This window comes from Fundulus heteroclitus, chromosome 6 (assembly GCF_011125445.2).
Source record: "Fundulus heteroclitus isolate FHET01 chromosome 6, MU-UCD_Fhet_4.1, whole genome shotgun sequence".
NCBI lineage: Eukaryota > Metazoa > Chordata > Actinopteri > Cyprinodontiformes > Fundulidae > Fundulus > Fundulus heteroclitus.
Genome location: NC_046366.1, coordinates 26,459,961 through 26,478,509, shown reverse-complemented (window position 1 = coordinate 26,478,509; position 18,549 = coordinate 26,459,961). Strand labels below are relative to the sequence as shown.

General features: G+C 39.1%; 2 protein-coding genes across 2 annotated transcripts; one reads left to right on the top strand and one right to left on the bottom strand.

The window, feature by feature from the left end:
• Nucleotides 1–610: 610 nt before the first annotated feature.
• Nucleotides 611–4,721, top strand: tceanc2 (transcription elongation factor A (SII) N-terminal and central domain containing 2). The gene is made up of 4 exons (XM_012869461.3): nt 611–1,012; nt 1,100–1,241; nt 2,017–2,210; nt 4,252–4,721. The coding sequence occupies exons 1-4, from the start codon at nt 914–916 to the stop codon at nt 4,438–4,440; spliced, it is 624 nt and encodes a 207-aa protein (XP_012724915.2). The 5' UTR covers nt 611–913; the 3' UTR covers nt 4,441–4,721.
• A 2,492-nt stretch (nt 4,722–7,213) lies between these two features.
• cdcp2 (CUB domain containing protein 2) lies at nt 7,214–16,990 on the bottom strand. Its single transcript, XM_012869476.2, has 6 exons — nt 16,895–16,990; nt 16,308–16,655; nt 11,210–11,551; nt 8,632–8,985; nt 8,226–8,404; nt 7,214–7,632 (listed from the first exon to the last, which is right to left on the bottom strand). The coding sequence occupies exons 1-6, from the start codon at nt 16,959–16,961 to the stop codon at nt 7,327–7,329; spliced, it is 1,596 nt and encodes a 531-aa protein (XP_012724930.2). The 5' UTR covers nt 16,962–16,990; the 3' UTR covers nt 7,214–7,326.
• Between the last annotated feature and the right edge of the window lie 1,559 nt (nt 16,991–18,549).

The window sequence follows — 18,549 nt, the reverse complement described above, 5'->3', positions numbered from 1 at the left end:
CTTTTTGTATGTGTACCATGGACCAACTTGTTTCTGGAATAAAGATTGACTGATTGATTAATTGATTGATTGATTGATTATAGAAACATACACAAAACATACCGGTGTATCTCAAGAGGTAGATTTTTTCAAAAATTTATTTTAAATAGATACACATAGGTTATTTATCTGGATTATTCCACACATACATCTCAGGTACCACCCAAGTCAGTTTGCATGAAATTTTGAATGTTACATTAGATCATAAAAATTTGATTTTTACCACAAAACACTTTGAGCGTATACACACACACACACACACACACACACACACACACACACACACACACACACACACACACACACACACACACACACACACGCAACGAGAAAGGGACAGAGAGTAAAATAAGAATATACCTATTTATACAATAACTACTTTAATAATAATATTGACATATTTCCACTGAAATTGGTTTATTTATATATCAGTAAATGAAAGGGAATGTTATAATAATAAGAATAATAAGAATAAGAATACTACTACTACTAATAATAATAATAATTGATACGTTTAAAGTGCGTTTGCATTTATTTAACCAATCAAAGATTTTTTCCCATCGTACCTGAAGGCAACATGATCGCTTCTGCAAACAGGCTTCCGTCGTTATGTCAACTCACAATATTGACACTATTTTCTAAAATGTTTCAACAAATCAGCATGGTTATTGAGGCCAGATAAATGGTTTAATCAAGTGTATTAAATCTTCTTTTAACTTTAATTTTCTTTTAACTGTAAAGTTGTTTCAGACGTGTGAACAAGATAGCATTTAGCTAGGTAACCACAACAGTTAGCAGTGGTTAGCCCTGACTTCAGCTCTCGCGAGCAAGCTGTAAGTATTATCTTTAAAGGAAGCTACGTCTGTGTTTGAAAATGGACAAGTTTGTGGTTCGGCTTCCCAAGGGAGAAACGCCCAAACAACCGAAGAGCGACGAGAGAGTTTACAGACAAGCTACAATCGAGTCTCTACGGGTGAGATTTTGAGCTGTGTGAACAAACAAGTCTGTTCCTACATTACAGACCGATGCAATGACGGTCCTTCCATGATGTTTCTGTCAGAGGGTAGTTGTGATTGAGGACATTCTGCGCTACAAGTCGACGCTGGAGCTGCCAGAACAGAGCAAGGAGAACCTGCTGAACGCCCTGACTGAGCTGAGCAAGAAGATCCCATCCAAAGAGGTGCTCAGGTCCACTAAAATAGGTCAGGAGACCCTTTACTCCTCGTTTTCTGCTCTTTGCTGGGACAATACACCACACAGAATAGGCTAAACTAAAAACAAAAAGATACGTTTGACCCTATAATATTCTTATTTTTTGTCTGCACCATCAACACCAAGTCAAATTCCTTGTAAGTGCAAACCTACTTGGCGATTAAACTCGATTCCAGGAGTATATTCTGATAATATGGGCTATTTTCTATAAATAAATTAAAATATACAGACCAAAGTAATGCAGTCATAATTTATTTGAAGCAATGCAGTCATAATTAATTTGAAGCAAAAAAATAAAAAAAAAGTCAGATTCATTTAGCTCTCTTGAAAGCCTAGTTTACCTGATCCATCGCAATGTGGGTGTATTTTGCAGTAATAAAACAATATATTAAGAAAAATAAAAGATACATGATGAGAATGCTTTGCCCATCCTTCATTGGGGCAATTTGTTTACTAGTTATATAATTTTGATGATGTTTAATATAAAACACAAAGGGGGGAGAAATACTGCCAAAATACTGGATCAGCCTTTTGTGTTTACTTACATTATCCTTGTTAGATATTTATCTAAAACATTTTCATAAGATGAAAAAGAAAAACCAAAATAAATCTGTAGTGGTTGAAATACATTTCCCCAGCACTTATTAATGTCTTCAAAAAGTAAATAAAATTTCAGAATTTCTGAGTGTGCCACAAGCCCAAATTATGCAAATTAAATTGAGACTAAATTCATCTTTTGTTGTTGTTGTTTTTCTTCTTCCCTAGGTCACACTGTCAACAAAGCGCGAAAGCATCCGGACCCTGAGGTGAGTTCTCTGGCAGCAAAAGTTTACACCGACTGGAGGACTTTCATTGAGGAGAATTCAAATAAGCCGTCTATTGAGGTGCGCTCTGACAAACAGTCGGAGGGGCTGAGGAGCAACGCTCGCAGGCTGCTGTCTGAAGCACTGGAGGTCAAGGTGAGGAAGAGCATTATTGTTGTTGTAATATGAAACATTCATGTGGCGCTTTCGTTGGGATGATGCATTGAAGTTCACACACTTACAGCCAGGGTTAAAAGAAAGCACACCTAGTTTAAATTCCCATTTTCTCCACATGTTGGCTCTTTGGGCTGTACTTAATGTTTTTTTGTAAACTATTCCTTCTAGGCTTGATTTTATTTAACCAGTTATGAAATCAAGGTGCCTGGGACAGTAATATATGTATGTAGTACTTTTCACGTCTTGATAAGTATGAAGGAAAACATATAAGCATGGAAAAATATTTGTGTTTCTAGACTTTATTCACCATCCCATTGTCCAAAAGCAGGTTCCTCCCTCCTTTCATTCCTTACTTCCTTCCTTCTGCCCTACTACCCTTACTCCCTTTCTTGTGTCATTCTTTCCTTCCGTGTACCCTTCTTACCTTCCTTGTGGCCATCCTCAATTCATTTTATTCTTTGTGCTTTTCATTTCCTTCTTTTCTTAATTCCATTCCTCCTAACTTGTGTCCTCTTTCCTTCATTTGTTGTTTCCTCTTTCTTTTCCTTCCATGTGTAATCCCTTTCTTCCTTCCCTATCCCACTTCTGTCTTTCCTCGTGTCCCTCCTTTCTTTCACCTCTTATGTCCTTCTTGCCGTTTTCTTCCAATTTCTTGCTGATTTAAACACTTTAGTGTTGCGTATTTTTAAATGAACATAAAGGCCTAAAGGAGAACTTAGGAATTTGTGCTTGAAAGACATGTAGGAACCCTTGGAAATGGTGTAAGGCTCACCCCCTCGCTGCCTCATATGTGCAAAGGGACCCATTGAAGTGTAAAAACATTAATCTATTACTACAAGTCCTGCTTTCAATTAGCTATTAAAGATATAATTAGATAGAAGTGCCCAAATAAATCGTTTTTTGATTAATTCTGAATAATTTTACAATTAAAAAATATAAATTTTGTAGAAACTGGAAGGACTCATCAAATTCTGCATGATCGTAAACTTGTTCTCCTTTATTTGAATTTGTAACAATATTAGGGCTGGGCAACGATTAAAATATTTAATCGCGATTAATCGCCCTGATTAATCGCGATTAATCGCATTGTATTTACAAACTCCAAGAATGAATTCAAAAGTAGTGTAAAGAGCACTTTTATTTTAATGTTCTGCTGCCATATGAACAAAAGTGTTGTAACATTTGTAGCACTTATTTTATACTGGATATTTTCAACCCATCTATTGAATTTAGTGCACTACTTGATCTTTTCTTCATAAGAGAACAGCAAGCACTGCAGCCAAAATATGGCCTTTTTTGACCTGCTGTATATTAGCCAGTCCCTAAGCTTGATGTATCATGAAACTGTTGACCTTTTGGGTCTGTCGGGGCAATGAGAGAAGTTTCGTCTCCTCTCTCCGTTTCTGGGGCTCGACGTTTTCATGTTTTTTCACGTGCTTAGATAAATTTGTTGTGTTTCCACTGAAATGAACCGGCTTTTTACAAACATACAGCTTGATTTCATTTACGGTATTAAAATAAAGCCAAACGGTGCTACTTCCTCTGTTCATGTTTTTTCGCTGCTGCGGTCTCTCTCAGCTGTTTCTTTGCTAAGTTTGTGTGAGAGCTGAGTGGGCGGGCCAGGCTGAGCCTGCGTGCTGATTGGCTGGCGCCGCTGAGCCATGTACAAGAGGGGAGGGGGAGCGGGAGAGTGCTGCCGTGTCACAGCGCGCTGCAGTCAGCGCGCCTGCTGACTGACACTGACTGAAAGCATGTGAGCAACATGCGTTAATGCGCGATAAAATAAATATCGCCGTTAATAGTGTAATGAATTAACGCGAAATTAACGCGTTAACTTGCCCAGCCCTAAACAATATATATTAAGATAATGTCTGTTGGTTTTCACATTCACTGATCATCAACGTTTGATCCTTCCTGGGTTTATTCCCAAACTCTTTGGTCACTTTGTATTCTACTCCTACAGACTGCTTAACCGAATGAACTAAAAAGTCCTTTTTCTGTTTGTCTGTGTGCGCCACAGGAGGATTCCGGCCTTATAGACAACATTGAGAGGGAAGTGTTTCACCAGAGCTCCCGGTTAGTCAGCAGCTCTTACAGACGGACCGTCAGGGCGCTGGTGTTCGCCTTCAAACACAACCCTGACGTCAGAAGTCAAGTAAAGGACGGCAAACTGTCCATCAGCCAGCTGGCTTCTAAATACAAGAAATAAGTGAACACAAGTTGGACTCAGACCTCAGGTGGAAGAGATTTTAATGCATGTTATTTTTGGGGGGTTTTTGTACACTGTTATCATGTCCTCTGTTTGCTGAAAATACAAAATATTTTTACATGTTGTGGCACAAAAGTAAATGTAAATTGTTTTTAATGAATGAATGCTCTTATTTAAATATAACCATAGCTCCAGGTTACACTGTACTGTACCATCTGTCATCGATTTTTATTTTGAAACTGAATGAAAACTGCCATTAAATACAAAATTCAACAACTAAATTTGGATTGTAAATTAATAAATATATATTTTTTATAATTTTTGATTATTTTTTTTAATGTACCCTACACTTTTCTTTACAGTGCAGGCACATTCACTAGTTCAAGCCCCCAATTATTTTAGCACATTAATGGCAGCATACGGTGCTACTTCTAAAAGATAAGTTGTATATAACACTAGTGACCCTGAAAACAAGTTCCCAAAAACATCTTATCATGTAGAGGAGTGCGGATCGAACCTCTCAGTGGATTCACTGCTTGCCGCTTCAACCTTCTGTCGATAAATTAACCTAAAAAAGTGGCAAAGAAGTCCACACAACCCTTATAGAAAATAAGTTTTCTCTTGGTGTAAAAAAACAAAACCATAATACATCATTTCAAAACTTTTTCGACATACAAGATATTCCCTGTGCCATTCAGATGGAAAAACACAGTTGAAAAACCAGCATTTAATCTTCTCGAGTTCACGCCTCTCATCGGTTAATAAATCTGGTTTAGCTGTAGTAAAGTTCAGCAGCCCTTCTAGGATTTACTTGATGTTTGCTTATTTGTATCCGTTGGCTAAAGCCATAGTTTGCAGAGAGGTTACATAGCCTTCTCTTTGTTTAGAGGTTACAGTCCAAAGCACTATATTAACACCATGACAGTGAAGACTGTCATGCACAACTGGAGAAAGTATGAAGCAAATTAATGAAAAGACGGGATTGAAACTGGTCAGGGAGGCTGATGGCAACACTGAAGGAGCTGCAGGAATTTCCAATACGGATTGGTTGTTCTCTCCAGGTGAAAACAAACTCCTGGACCTGGACTAAGGAGTAGGTTTGTATTTTATTCCAGAGAAAACATCCAGGTCTGGCTGCAATCTCCCTAAAACCCGTGGCAGAACCTGTTACGATTAAATCCGATTAAATTATATTTGAACTTGAACTTTTGCATCAAAGTTTCAAAGTCTATGTTTTGCACCAAAATAACATTGCAGGAAAATGCAGTGAAAGAACAGTGAAATGTGATGGCATCAAAATTGTTCTTCAGATTGTATTTGGGCTTTTGTCAAGGTGGATGAATATGAATAGTTTGAAAAGTTAGATTTGTTTTAAAAGCCTTGGATGTCTAATAAAATGCTGAAAATTGTTTTCTTTATACATTACAAGTTATGTATTACTAATATTTTCATGATACATATGAGTTATCAGACTGCTAAAATTAACATGCCCATACAATGTTCCGTTAAGCACATTTCCATTAACTAGGTTATAATGAGTTTATAAAAAAAATAAAATAATCACATTAAATTAGGCGCTAAAACACATGTAGCATCACCACTGCAGGTATGTTTTATGTATGATGGGTACAACACATATTACAGGCAGCTGCTTCATGTGCCTGAAAAAAATCACGTACAAAACAACCAAAAATACAAAATGATGTAAAATAATCTGGGGTCTAATCTATAAAGCCTCGGTTAGAAACAAAATGGGGCCTGAAACTTGCGTATGTCACTTTCCATTCAGAAGTTGGGAACTATAAAAAAAATACTTGAGGGGAAAACGTGTGGTCCTCACAGCCACTCTGGCCCCGGCGTCTGCTCATTTTAGAGACAGGGGAAATTGGTGATGCAGATGGTAAATTGTAACCTTGCCTGCGAGATGAATTCTCGCGGTAATGGTGCATTCACAAACACACAATAATGTGCAGAATTAGAGCGCTACACATTATCAATCTGGCTGGCCAGGTTAGGGCAATAATAACAATAATAATAATAATATTTACATTGCCATACATTTTAAAGCACTCCGTTTCAAACTGAAAAGGTTTAACATTACTCATCGGTGTTTAGGCTGGATGGAGCAAGCTGTCAATCTCCAGCTGTCAATGGGCGACAGGGCACCAGTCTATCGCAGGGCGACACAGAGACAAACAGGACAAACAACCATTCACGCACACACTCGCACCTAAAGAGAATTTAGAAAAGCCAATTAACCTAACAGTCATGTTTTTGGACTGTGGGAGGAAGCCGGAGTACCTGGAGAGTACCCACACATGCACAGGGAGAACATGCAGACTCCATGCAGAAAGACCCAGGGCAAGGGTAGGACTTTAACCCAGAATCTACTACCCACTGCTCCACTGTGCGGCCCCCGTGTGACAATATTTATTTTAAATTTATAAAAATGAAACATCTTACAGTATTTTATTGTATTGTTTTACATCTAAAATATATATTTCTCAAATAAAGTATATTTTTGTTTTAACATTCACGAGGTGCTTTGTGTTGACCATTGCAATGCAAATGGTCGTATGGGTGGGAACCAAGTACGCAAACGACCTATAAAGGGAAATTCCGTGCTAGTGTGCGTGTGCATGGTTTTATAAGGCTAATTGTTTTAGTTTTTTTTGGCATACGTACAGTTTTAGTATGGTTTATGAAACTTTCTTGGTTCACATTACCTTCTGTCTTCATACATGCATTAATTCCTAGCTGAAAAGACAATTTTAAAGCATAAGACTTTGTTTATAGAGCAGTGTTAACATTACAAAGTAATTATTTTTCTTTATTCCTTTTTTTTATATATAAAAATTTGTGACCTGGACCTGTTGGTGTGGCTCACTAAAGCAGCACCAGCCAAACAATGGCTATCACCATGAGGATGACAGCCAGAACACAGATGCTGATAAACACAATGTCGCTCAAGTCATGAGGCTCTGAGTCTGGTTCCGCCACGTAACCGGTGCTGCCGCTGTCCGCCTGCTGGGCCTGCTCCTCCAGCCGACGCTCCTCTGCAGAGATGATGGACACAGACGCGACCTTCCGTAAGGCATCGCACTGCACCCTGTATTCTTGCACGTTTTGCTGCTTCCCGTCCGAGAAATCGATGTAGAGCTTGTTCACCAGCATGGTGATGTTCCGGTGTTTCTGGAAGACAATATTTTGTCACAAAATGGGTGCAAAGGATTGTTTTTGTACCAAGTTTCATGAGCTGCATGTTTCATAAATCATGAAACAACGCAACACTGAGATGGTTTCTGATCCAGCGGTGCGGTAAAAGACACTAGTTGACAATGCAAAAGACCACTTTATTTTTTACAGAACTGCAAGATTTTAAAGCTAATTTTAGACTTTTCCAGAATGTGTGGGATCCCTGAACAGGGCAGTGTCCTTAGCAGCTTCAAAATAATTAATTGCAGTGCACACTGCAAAAACAGATCTAAAAAGAAGTAAAATGTTATTAAAGTAAGTGTATTTATCCTTGATTTGAGCAGGTAAATAAGATTATCTGCCAATGGAATGAGTATTTTGACCCCTAAAATAAGATAATTAGACATCCTGCACTTGAAATAAGATGATTGAGATGAATTGTTCCTATTTTAAGGGCAAAAATCTTATTCCATTGGCAAATCATCTTATTTTCCTGCTCAAATCAACGACAAATACACTAATTTTAAGAAATTTTTACTTATTTCTAGTCCCGTTTTTGCAGTGCATAAAAGCGTATGAGAGCCGGTTACCTGGCTGGCTGTACCACAGTTTACAAACTGAGCCAGTATTTTGTAGGAGGTGGCTGTTAGCTGAGCTGCACACGTTGGGTTTCCAAGGTAGATCCGCTCTCGGTCCAGCTGAGGTAAGGACTGCAGAGGGATCAGGATGGTAAACTCTGATCTGGTGCAGCTAACGTTGACAGGCACCACTGAGAAAAAGCCATTTCAAACAGTTCGTGAGCAGAATAATGACACCGAGAAGAGCTGTGTGCTGGGAGGAACGTTTAGGGTTTCAAGAGCAAATTTAGTTTGGCTTAAAACCGCACACAGCGTAGGCAGTGAGGAGTACATATCTTAAACCTGCAGTCCCCCATAGGATACACTGAATTAATAGTCCAATTAGCTCCTGATAAAAGACGAACGCAAACAAATTTACCTCCTAGATAAGAAGCTGTGAATCCTCTGTGAGCTTTGGTTCTGTCTGTGCTGAGCACCACCAACAGCTTGTTGCCCTTTGAGATGAGGGAAGGAGGCTGCTCCCTGCCGCACCAGCGTCCCATCAGGGCGTCCGCCGTGCTGCCCCCGTCGTACGCCGACACCGAGTCGTAGTCGCACTCGTCTGACAGGCTGTTGCGGCCCTCCAGGTCCATGACAGGAAAGTAGAGCTTGATGCGGTACCCGGCCTCCAGGGTGACGCTCCAGTGGCAGTTGATGTTGTTTGGGTAGATGTTAGGAAAATGCGGGCTGCTGAAGTTGCCGCTCACGTCGGACAGGACCTGCTGGCATTCACCTATTTTGAGAAAACTGCATTAGTTAGCCATCCCTATTAACCCATTAAGTTTTTTTTTTTTCTGTGTTTACGTTAAAGACTTCAAGGGCTCTATTTAAAATGAGTCATAGAAATTAAAGGCTTATGTTTCTAGCAGGTAATTTAAATTTATGAGGATTCCCTTTAATTTCATGGACAGTTTTGGGAATCTGACTTATTTGTTAACTTGCATTGTGCAAACATAACAAGTAGATAATGCAATCTCAAGCTTAACTGTTCAGTATTGAAACCGGCAGCCAATTGTTGGAGATGGAGGTAAGGTTTGTATCAGCATCACATTACAACAACAAACTTAATTTCAACTCATTGTGATTTTATATACTAGACAAATACAATATTGACCATGATTATGAATTACATTGAAAGCTGTAATTCTTTACAACACAAAGCTGAAAAGCATGGCCTGCATTTGTAATCGGCTCCCCTTTGACTCTGAGACCCCCAAATTCGATCCAGTGCACACTGTTTGACCTCAGAAATTACATAACTAATATAAAGGGTCCACCTGTGTGTAATTTCCCCTCTGTATAAATACTTTGAAGGCCTTATACGTTCATTAGAGAAGATCAGTAGACTAACAGATGACCAAGGAACACAGCATCTGTGGTGCCAGGGTGGAGGTTCACCCTCCATCACCTCAACAACCCAAAAGATACGGCCAGAGCTATAATAGAATGATTGGGATAAAAATACTTTAACTTGTTAAAATGACCCAGTCAAAGTCCAGATGTATATCCAGTTCAAAATCTGTGGCCACACATGAAAACTGGTGTTCACAGATACTCTCCGCCCAATCTGACTGAACATGACTGAACTTTACAAAGAAGAATGGGCAAAATGTCATTGTTTTGAAGGGCCATTGACTCTTTAGAGTTATGCTTTAAAGAGCTTTCTCGGTGTGCAGCTCTCTGTGCCCATGGACTTTCAGCACTTTTTGTGATATTCATCATCCATTAATTCATCATTCCAGTCAATCAAAGTGACACCCCTTGCAGCGTAGATGCACAGGCTCGAATATCCCTCTAACAAAGATGCAAACGGAAGAGTCAAACTACAATGACAAGACAGGGGGAATGAGGCAGGTGATTTTCTTAATTTATAAAATTGTTTCATGGGGCTTTTACTGGTGGAAAAAAAGTCGATAAAGGAACTTGGACCGGACTGATCAGACTTAAAAATCCAGAAGCAGGCAAGTGACTGGGCGGATTAATGTTCAAGTAGTCTATTGTCTCGTTCTTTTGGTCACGACCCATCTATGGTCATGAGCTTTGTTTTCGACGTGCATACAAGCAGCCGAAATGAGTTTTCTCCTTAGGATGTCTGGGCTCTCCCTTAGAGCTAGGGTGAGAAGCTTGGTCATCCAGAGGAGACTCAGAGTAGAGAGAGAGGGAAGTCTGGGCCTCCCTACTAAGGCTGCTACCCTCGCAACCCGATCCCAGATAAGCGGAAGAAGATGGATGGATGGATGGATGGATAGAGTTTGTTGTTTGGTGACCTCTAGTGTGCAACTCCCAAAACGTTCTATCACCGTCCCTCACTGGTAATGACTCATAGGAACTGAATACAAAGCTGAAAATCAGACGTTATTTTACGTCCCAGTTCACAAATATGTACAACTGTGTTTTGGCCTATCACATAAATCCCCCGAATAAGAAGAAAATTGTATTCTGACAAAATGTGAGAAAAGCTCAAGGAGTGTGAATTAAAGGCAAAGTAGGTGTAGAAGCTATGTTATTATTGAACAGATCTTAACTTACTGTCTTTGTTGATTTTAGCTTTATCACACTAAACTTTTCCAGTAGCGCAGTGTTGATTTCATGCATATCCCAGGAAGTAAAAAAAAAAAAAGCTAATTTATCCAGATAAAAAAAACAGCTTCACATAGAATAAGATATTTAAAAAGTCAGCCATATTGTGTTTTTCGTTGAACAAAGTCACATTCACTTGGCTTAAAGGCTGGCCTTCGACTTGACCCCTTAGAGACTTTCACATTGGTGAGTCCATTGTTGCAGTATATAGAGGGATATTTATGCATCATCCTTTCAGTTCTTCAGTCCTTCAATTGTCTTGTCTCAAGCATTCAGTACACCATCATGAATTAGATTATCTTTTAGCCGTATGCTTTCTTTATTTTCAACTCCTTTCAGTTGTACTAAGAGAAACTCAGTCATGAAAATGGTCTTACCTGAGTAAAAGTAAGCCTTGAAGCCTCGTCCACCAATGTTGAAATCTGACTTGAAGACTACTAGGAGCTGATTAGCAGTAGTGACTGTGTTTGGGGGTTTATCCGACCCACAGTATTTACCGAGATGACGATGGGTCACTGTTGGACCATCGAACAGGGCGACAAAATCAAAGTTACATCCCTCGTTGTTCTCCAGTTGGAAGTCCATGAAGACCAAGGTGACAACACTCGTGTTCGACACGTGGATTGTCCAGGAGCAGTCTGCGTTGTTGCTGTACTCCTGAGGGTAGCCTGGACTGGAGATTACGCCTGATAGTCCAGTCAACACTCCACCGCACATGTCTAGTGAGGATAGGAGGGGAAAGGAAATTTACGGATAAGAAAAATACGGTTTTAGGAGAACAGGGGGAAAATGTCATACTAAAAGAAAAGAAAGGGGGCTCTCTGTCAATTATTTAGTTTAAATAAGAAATTATTTCTGAAATGATGTCTAAATAGAACCTTCAGTTTAAAAAAATTACACTGCCCCTTTTCTATGATATGATGATCCGGGAAACAAAGAGACAAGCCATAAAGGTTGGTTAAAAAAAATAAACACTAAATATATATTGCAAGGCAAAAAAATCTTAGCGGTGTACTTTCCTTTTACCATGGCTGGATATTAGGTATATATGCCAGAAGTCATCCCTCACTATGGATCATGTCGCTATATGTTATCAAATATTTGCATATCTGTTACCGGGACCTCAATATAGACCATCACTTACATTTCTCCCCTCATTTATGTAAATAAGCAAGCTAAGGATTTGGAAGAATTATGATGAAATGATCCAGCGCACATCGCTAAGACCACAAAGACTGGCTTCAGTAGCCGTCCATAAATGTCCTTGTGTAGCCCAGCCAGAGCCTGGATTTGCATCTTTGGAAAGACCTAAAATGTCTACATACTGACACACCCCATCTAATCTGACTGAGCTGGAGAGGATCTCTAAAGACGAACAGCAGAAAATACCCAAAATAGGCTAAGCTTATTGAGACATACTGTACAAAAGAAGACATGAAGTTGAGTATTAAAGGGGATATATCATGCTTTTTAATGCCTTCCGTTTCATATTGAAATCATTCAGTTGTGGTCTATATAAAGTGTAACTGCAAAGCTTTGGTCTGAATTCCTTGTTATTGTTGCCCCATAGCTCCTCTTTTGCCCCTGTTCTGAGCTGCGTCTGAGGGCAGCTTGTTTTGGTGCTTTCTCTTTAAATGCAAAAGGGCCACTTCAGACCCCGGCGCCCTACAAGTCGCAGTGCCTTCCACTCCATCCTGTTCGGCCATTTTTGTAGAATTTGGGGGGTCAGTGTAATGAATTTTGTGGGTTTATACACCCAGCAACTGAATACTTTCACTTATCCACTTGTAGTCTCAGTGTCTTTGAGCTTGAACTACAAAATGGTGGCGAAAAATAAAAATGCTGGATTCGTGAAATTGGTCAGCAGGAAGTTCATGACGTTGTTTAGCAGCTCCACAGCAAATACTGTGACGCAATTGTGCAAAAAAAGGTAATAGAAAACAGAAAACTGAATGGCTCGAAAAATATCACCCAAACAAATATAAAAATATCTAAGCAGTATCCGAACAGACTGCATTCAACTTTTCTGCATTCCTAGAGACTCCAAGTACACAAATAATTTGTTAAAGTGGATTTTGCATGATATGTCCCCTTTAAATAAGGGATGTGAATGCTTGCATAATATATTTGATGGTTTTATTTTTTGTTGCAGAAATTTCCAACTTTATCACTTTGCCATGCATGTTAAATTTTGGGGGGAAATGTAATTGCTCCATTTTTGATAGAGGCTGTAAAATAAGAAAATGTGACAAAAATTGAGGCACCGTAAATACCTGCTGGATGCATTGTGCTATTTAAGGCTGATTATTACATTTCTATTCAGCATTTCTTGTCTCGGTTACCTGCTATGATTAAAGCCATTGCTTCTCCTAACCCTCACACTGATAGAAAAAAAAAAAACATTGGGAAGAAAAAGTATTACTTGTTAAAATAGGTGGCATATCTTTTAAACAGCCCTTGTGGTTTAGTCTACATTGCTGAACCAAAAAAGGGGGAAAAAATAATGAGGATTTCTGAACACAAAAGCAATATTCACAGAATAGATCCGACACTTTATCATAGTTAGTCACATTTTTTTCTTGAAAGTATTAAAATGGTGTCTCTTCCCCTAAGAGAAGGCAAACTGTTATTAAACAGCTTCTCTGAATCATTCCTTTCAGTAAATGTTGCAAAGATGCTTTTGGTTTTTTATCTTTTTTTTTTGGAAACGTGTTTATCGTTTCTATCCCTAGAACTGATGTATGCATGCTTTATTCTTGTTGTGCTTTTGGGTGATATTTTTTGTGTTAGGCTCACTTGATTGGTAGTTTTACTGCCGTCTTATTGTAAAGTAAGCAACACACTGGCACTTTTTTCTTCTTCTTTTCTTTTAGCCAATTATGAGCTTGACGGTCAATTGTCTTTAGTCGTTAACAGAATATGCAGTCTGCAGAGTAATGTATATCTCTGCAAGCTCATAGGTTTTAGAGGTGCTAGCAATGGTCTTAAGGCAAAACGTTATAACCAGAAGGTTTATCGATAGAGGGTGCTGGCTCCTGGCCGTGGTGGCATTTCCATTTTTTTGACAAGCCAAACATCTAACAACAAAAGATCAAAGACCCATTAATGTGCCGGGGGCATATTTATTACGCAAACAAAAGGAGACTAAGGTCCAAACTTAAAAGTCCATCCGCTTTGAGAAGCAATAAATAAAGATCCCATCTGTATTGTTTCATGCTGCTTCTCCTGCTCTTTTAATAAAAAACAACCCTTGGCCCCTTTTAGTGCGTGTTGTTCTTAAACCTATCCCTTTTATAATGGTGCACATCGTTCTTCCTTGCTCAAGAACAAAAGGAAAACAACAAAAGTAAAACAAAAAAAAAATGCTAAATATTCATCCACAAATAAGACTTGTAAATGAACACAAAAAGTCAAGCATTCCAATTTTCACAAATTGAAAGTAGTAAAATGTTTAAGGATAAATGGATGCAGTACTGCTTTTTGTCACCGCTTTCATAAACATGCACCCATCATCATGTTTTAAGATTTGGAGCTGTGCGCACTAATCCTTGCTGCCAGTGTGCCACAAATATCTTGTTTTGAATTCCCTATAGGCTTCCCTGCAATGAATTTCAGAGTTCCTATTTACCATTAAAGCAGTCGATATATTTGCAAGCAACATTTTTTGCACTTGCACCCTGTGACTTTTTGGGGCCTCAGTGGCATTAAATTTTGAAGTGTTCCTGGATGTCACTCTGTTTTAAAGTATCTCCCATGTCTCCGGATCTGATTCAAGTCTGAACTCTAACCTCTCTGAATTGTTTAAGTCGTTTCTTTGCCAAGTACATCTGCAGTATGGCATCATCGCCTTGTTGGAAGGTCAACTGCTGCCCATGCTCAGGTTTTCTACAGCCTCACAGACATTTTTTTCTCCAGAATGTTATCATTCTCTTTTCAAATGGTGCTTTTAAATCTTTAAACGGTTAGAAAAAGAGGAAAACACAACACACCCTGACTGTAAATTTTGCATTCTGAAATCTAAAATCCACATCCTTATGTCAAAACTAATCTTTTAGCCTTTTTTCCCAGGGGAGCTTCAAAAAAACAACAAGAAAGCTTTTCTTGTTTGCCTTTATGTGTGAAGTAGAGTTGTCCTTGGTTGAAGGGGATGAGCACCAGCTTAACACACAATGTCCACTACACCGTCACCAGTGTGATAGCAAAAACTGCTCTGGTTATTAAAAACGGCCTCGTTGGTGGTCCTTGAATCGTGGATGGGTTTTTAAAAGAAAGAGGAATTGGCTACCTTTCAGCTCAGAACCACTTTGACCTCAAGGAGCATTTAACCAAAGCTGTCACAATGAATGGTTCACCCAGAAAAATATCAACAACCAGATTCATTGCTGCTCCAGTTGAAAGTAATGGGTTTGCAATAGTTTAACGACAAAATAAATACATCACTGTCTGAAATAATTTACAATTATACAAAAATATCTATTGTGTTTTGGTGTCAACCATATTGTAAATGAAGGGCTTCTGATACGATCCTTGTTAAGTGTAAAATATGGGTCAATATGGTCGCATTAGTGGGTTTCAGAACGTTAGGCACAAATATAATAATTACCACTGCAGATATACATTTAAACTTATTCTGATTCTAGCTAACCATTTGTTTCTGATAGGAAATGAGACGAGTATGTTTTAAAAGCAACATAAAGGAAATAGCATGTTGAAAAAAATACTTCTGGTTTTATTTGTACTTTATTGAAAATGGTGTGTTGGAAATTATTTTCACCCTTCTCAACAATCATTGTTGCAGTCAAGCCCTTGTTATAATTGTTCACCTTTTTGAACATTTCCACTTGTATTCTGACCATTTGTGTTTGGTAATGAGCTCCGAATCTTTGAGCTTGGAAGGACTCCGTGCCATAACCTTAACCTTTGGCTCCCTCCACAGCCTTTCTGTTAAATTCAAGTTGGGACATTGCCTGTGCCACTCCAAAACATTAAAATACTTCCAGTCGGATGAAAATGGAGTTAAAATGGAAAGATTACTTTGAAACATTAATCTCCCAAGGGTATGAAAAAGTTTGAGCTCAGCTCTAAACCACTCCGGCTGTGAGGTGGTATGAGGTGAATTTGCGACAATGGTCTACAAGGGCTTGGCATTATTTAGTAAACATTAAGAATAAAATTGTTAAAACTCAGTACAAACTTTGCAATTAATCCATCATTGTATGTAAAAAATGTAACTTGTGACCGATATATACATTAAATAAGATACGTTTAGATGGGAATACTTTTCTACTGGTTTTATGCAAGGTTCAAATATTATTGTGAACTCTAGTGGTCAGTCACAGACCTGCAGCAAAATAAGGTTTTAGTGAGGTTAAGGCCAGGATGTTTAGGTACAATTCATGAGTGACCAAATCAGCAAGCGTTATACACCGTTAGACTCGCAATAGCTGTCATATTGCATTAAACCTGACAAGTTACCTTTTCTGTAGCCCACGCTGAAGCCCCTGTGGGCCACATGCCGGTCTGAATGGAAGATAATGGACATGACATTCCAAGAAGAGGTGAACTGAGGTGGGCAAATGTCACCGCAAAATATCCCAAGGAGGTTCCCCTCGTCCTCAGATATGCCATTGTATATTCTGATATGGTCATAAGCACAGCTGGGGTGGTACTCCAGCTCAAAGTGATGAAAGGTGAGGAGCACCGAGGACCCCTCAGCCACCACGATCAGCCAGGAACAGTCGATGTTGCAGGGATAAAAGCCTGGGAAGTTTGGACTGGAAATGTTGCCCGACGGAGCGGAGAGGATTCCTCCACATTTGACACCTAGAAGTTACAGAGAAATGTTTTATTTCAGCTCAGTGGAAAAGATATAAAAGGCTTACTGCTCATCCCTGACTGATTTCACTGTTTTCTTGCCAGTTGATACAATCCATGAAATTGTATTACCCTCTGACTTTGAACAATGGAGCTCCAGTTTTATCTGTATATATAGCCCCCCACAATATAAAACACTCCTATTAAGTCTAAACAGTGTTCCATCAGGATAAAAAATGACAACTCACCTTTTTTAGTATAAGCCCTGTCAACCAACAGTAGTAAATGAATCAGTACAGCCACCCCGAGACTCATATTGTTATTGTGGATTCGGCTTTTCTAAAACCTCGACTGCTTTTCCGGCCGAGACACACAACTGTAATGTCACAGTGCACCGCCTTGAGGTAATAGGACTTTGAAAAATTCATCCATCGCCTGGATGGGGGAACCTGATGCCTATCCTCCTACAGACTGCGCTTTGGCCCCTTTGCTAAATTTTAATGACTGATATCCAATGAGCTCTAGATGCTTGTCAGGACACTGTTTGCAGGGAGGTTATGCATATTTAATGATGGCAGAATGCACACAAACACTGTCGGACAACCAGCTGGCAGGGGAAAGAGAAAGACATGGAAAGAGAAAGGCATTCATGAAAGCAAATACTTCTGTCAGAGTAACATGAAAAATAAAAAAAAGAATGTGTGAAAATAAAAACAATGTTGTTAAACATCCAAATGAGTCGTATATGGGGAAATGTGTTTCAGGTGAGGGAAACAATCCTGATAAAGAGTAACCCGTAAATTCGACCCATTTGCAAAATTCTGCTTTCGAACCTTTCCCACAAACCAATTTAATCTCCCACAAAAATTGTTTGGCAATGCAGAGAGTTGTGCTAATATTACTTCATAATAACTGTTCCTATTAACAGTTGTTCTTGTCAAAACAGAGCTTCTGGTGACTGAAAACCGTGCTTAGAACAAGTATTCATACCTTTTAAACTTCTTTTTTCTTCTTCTTTTTAAGTGTTTCATTTAGACTTCATGTGCTAGAGCAACAGAAAGCGGTGCATAATTTTAAACTATAAAGAATATATTTAATGTTTCCAGCAACTTTTCACAACTACAACTCAGAAGAGTGGTTTTGTATTTGGCAACCCCGAGGCTAAACCTCGTAGAAGCCCCGTTTGTTGCAGCTACTGCTGGGTGTCTTTCATTGTATGTCTCTCCAAGGTTTGCACATATAGAGACTGAAATTATCATACGTTCTTCTATGTGAAATACCTCAAGCGGTTTTTAGATCGCTGGATGATAGCACGTGTGTGAACATCAATTTGCAAGTCTTGCCATAGTTCTCATTTGGGTTACGGTCTGGACTTTGACTAGGTTGTTCTTTGATTTAAATTATTTTACCTCAGCTATAGCGTTGTTGTCCTGCGGTATTCTTCAGCCTCTAACAGATTTTAGTACAGGGACGCCTTGAATTTAACTCCAGCCACCTGACCATCAGCTCCAATTTCTATCTCCTGCTAAAGAAAAGCTTCCCCACAGCATGATAGTGCCACCAACAGTGAAGGTGGCGTGTCAGAGTGATGTCCAGTGTTAGTTTCCCCTCAAAGAGTTTTACATAAGGTTCAATTATGGTCTCATCTGACCAGAGCATCTGTCTTTCTTCTTGCCTTTTCTTCCATAATGATCAGATTTGTGGCGTGGATGACCCATTTGTCCTGGTAATGGATTCTTGCACCTACATTTAAGATGCTTGGAGCTCCTCTAGCATTAACATTGGCCTCTTGGCTATTTCTCTGGGTAATATTGTCTTTACTCACCCTGTCAGTTTAGATGGATGACAAGTATCTCGGTAAGTTTCGCCATACTCTTTCCATTTTCAGATCATGAATTGAACA

Bases quoted from the DNA above. Each gene is read 5' to 3' on its own strand.
- tceanc2 (XM_012869461.3), top strand. From the start codon at position 914: ATGGACAAGTTTGTGGTTCGGCTTCCCAAGGGAGAAACGCCCAAACAA. The intron at 1,013-1,099 runs GTGAGATTTTGA...TGTTTCTGTCAG, and splicing joins CTACAATCGAGTCTCTACGG to AGGGTAGTTGTGATTGAGGA. The intron at 2,211-4,251 runs GTGAGGAAGAGC...TGTGCGCCACAG, and splicing joins CTGAAGCACTGGAGGTCAAG to GAGGATTCCGGCCTTATAGA.
- cdcp2 (XM_012869476.2), bottom strand. From the start codon at position 16,961: ATGAGTCTCGGGGTGGCTGTACTGATTCATTTACTACTGTTGGTTGAC. The intron at 8,405-8,631 runs GTAAATTTGTTT...GCTTTTTCTCAG, and splicing joins CACAGCTTCTTATCTAGGAG to TGGTGCCTGTCAACGTTAGC. The intron at 7,633-8,225 runs GTAACCGGCTCT...ATTGTCTTCCAG, and splicing joins ACTGTGGTACAGCCAGCCAG to AAACACCGGAACATCACCAT.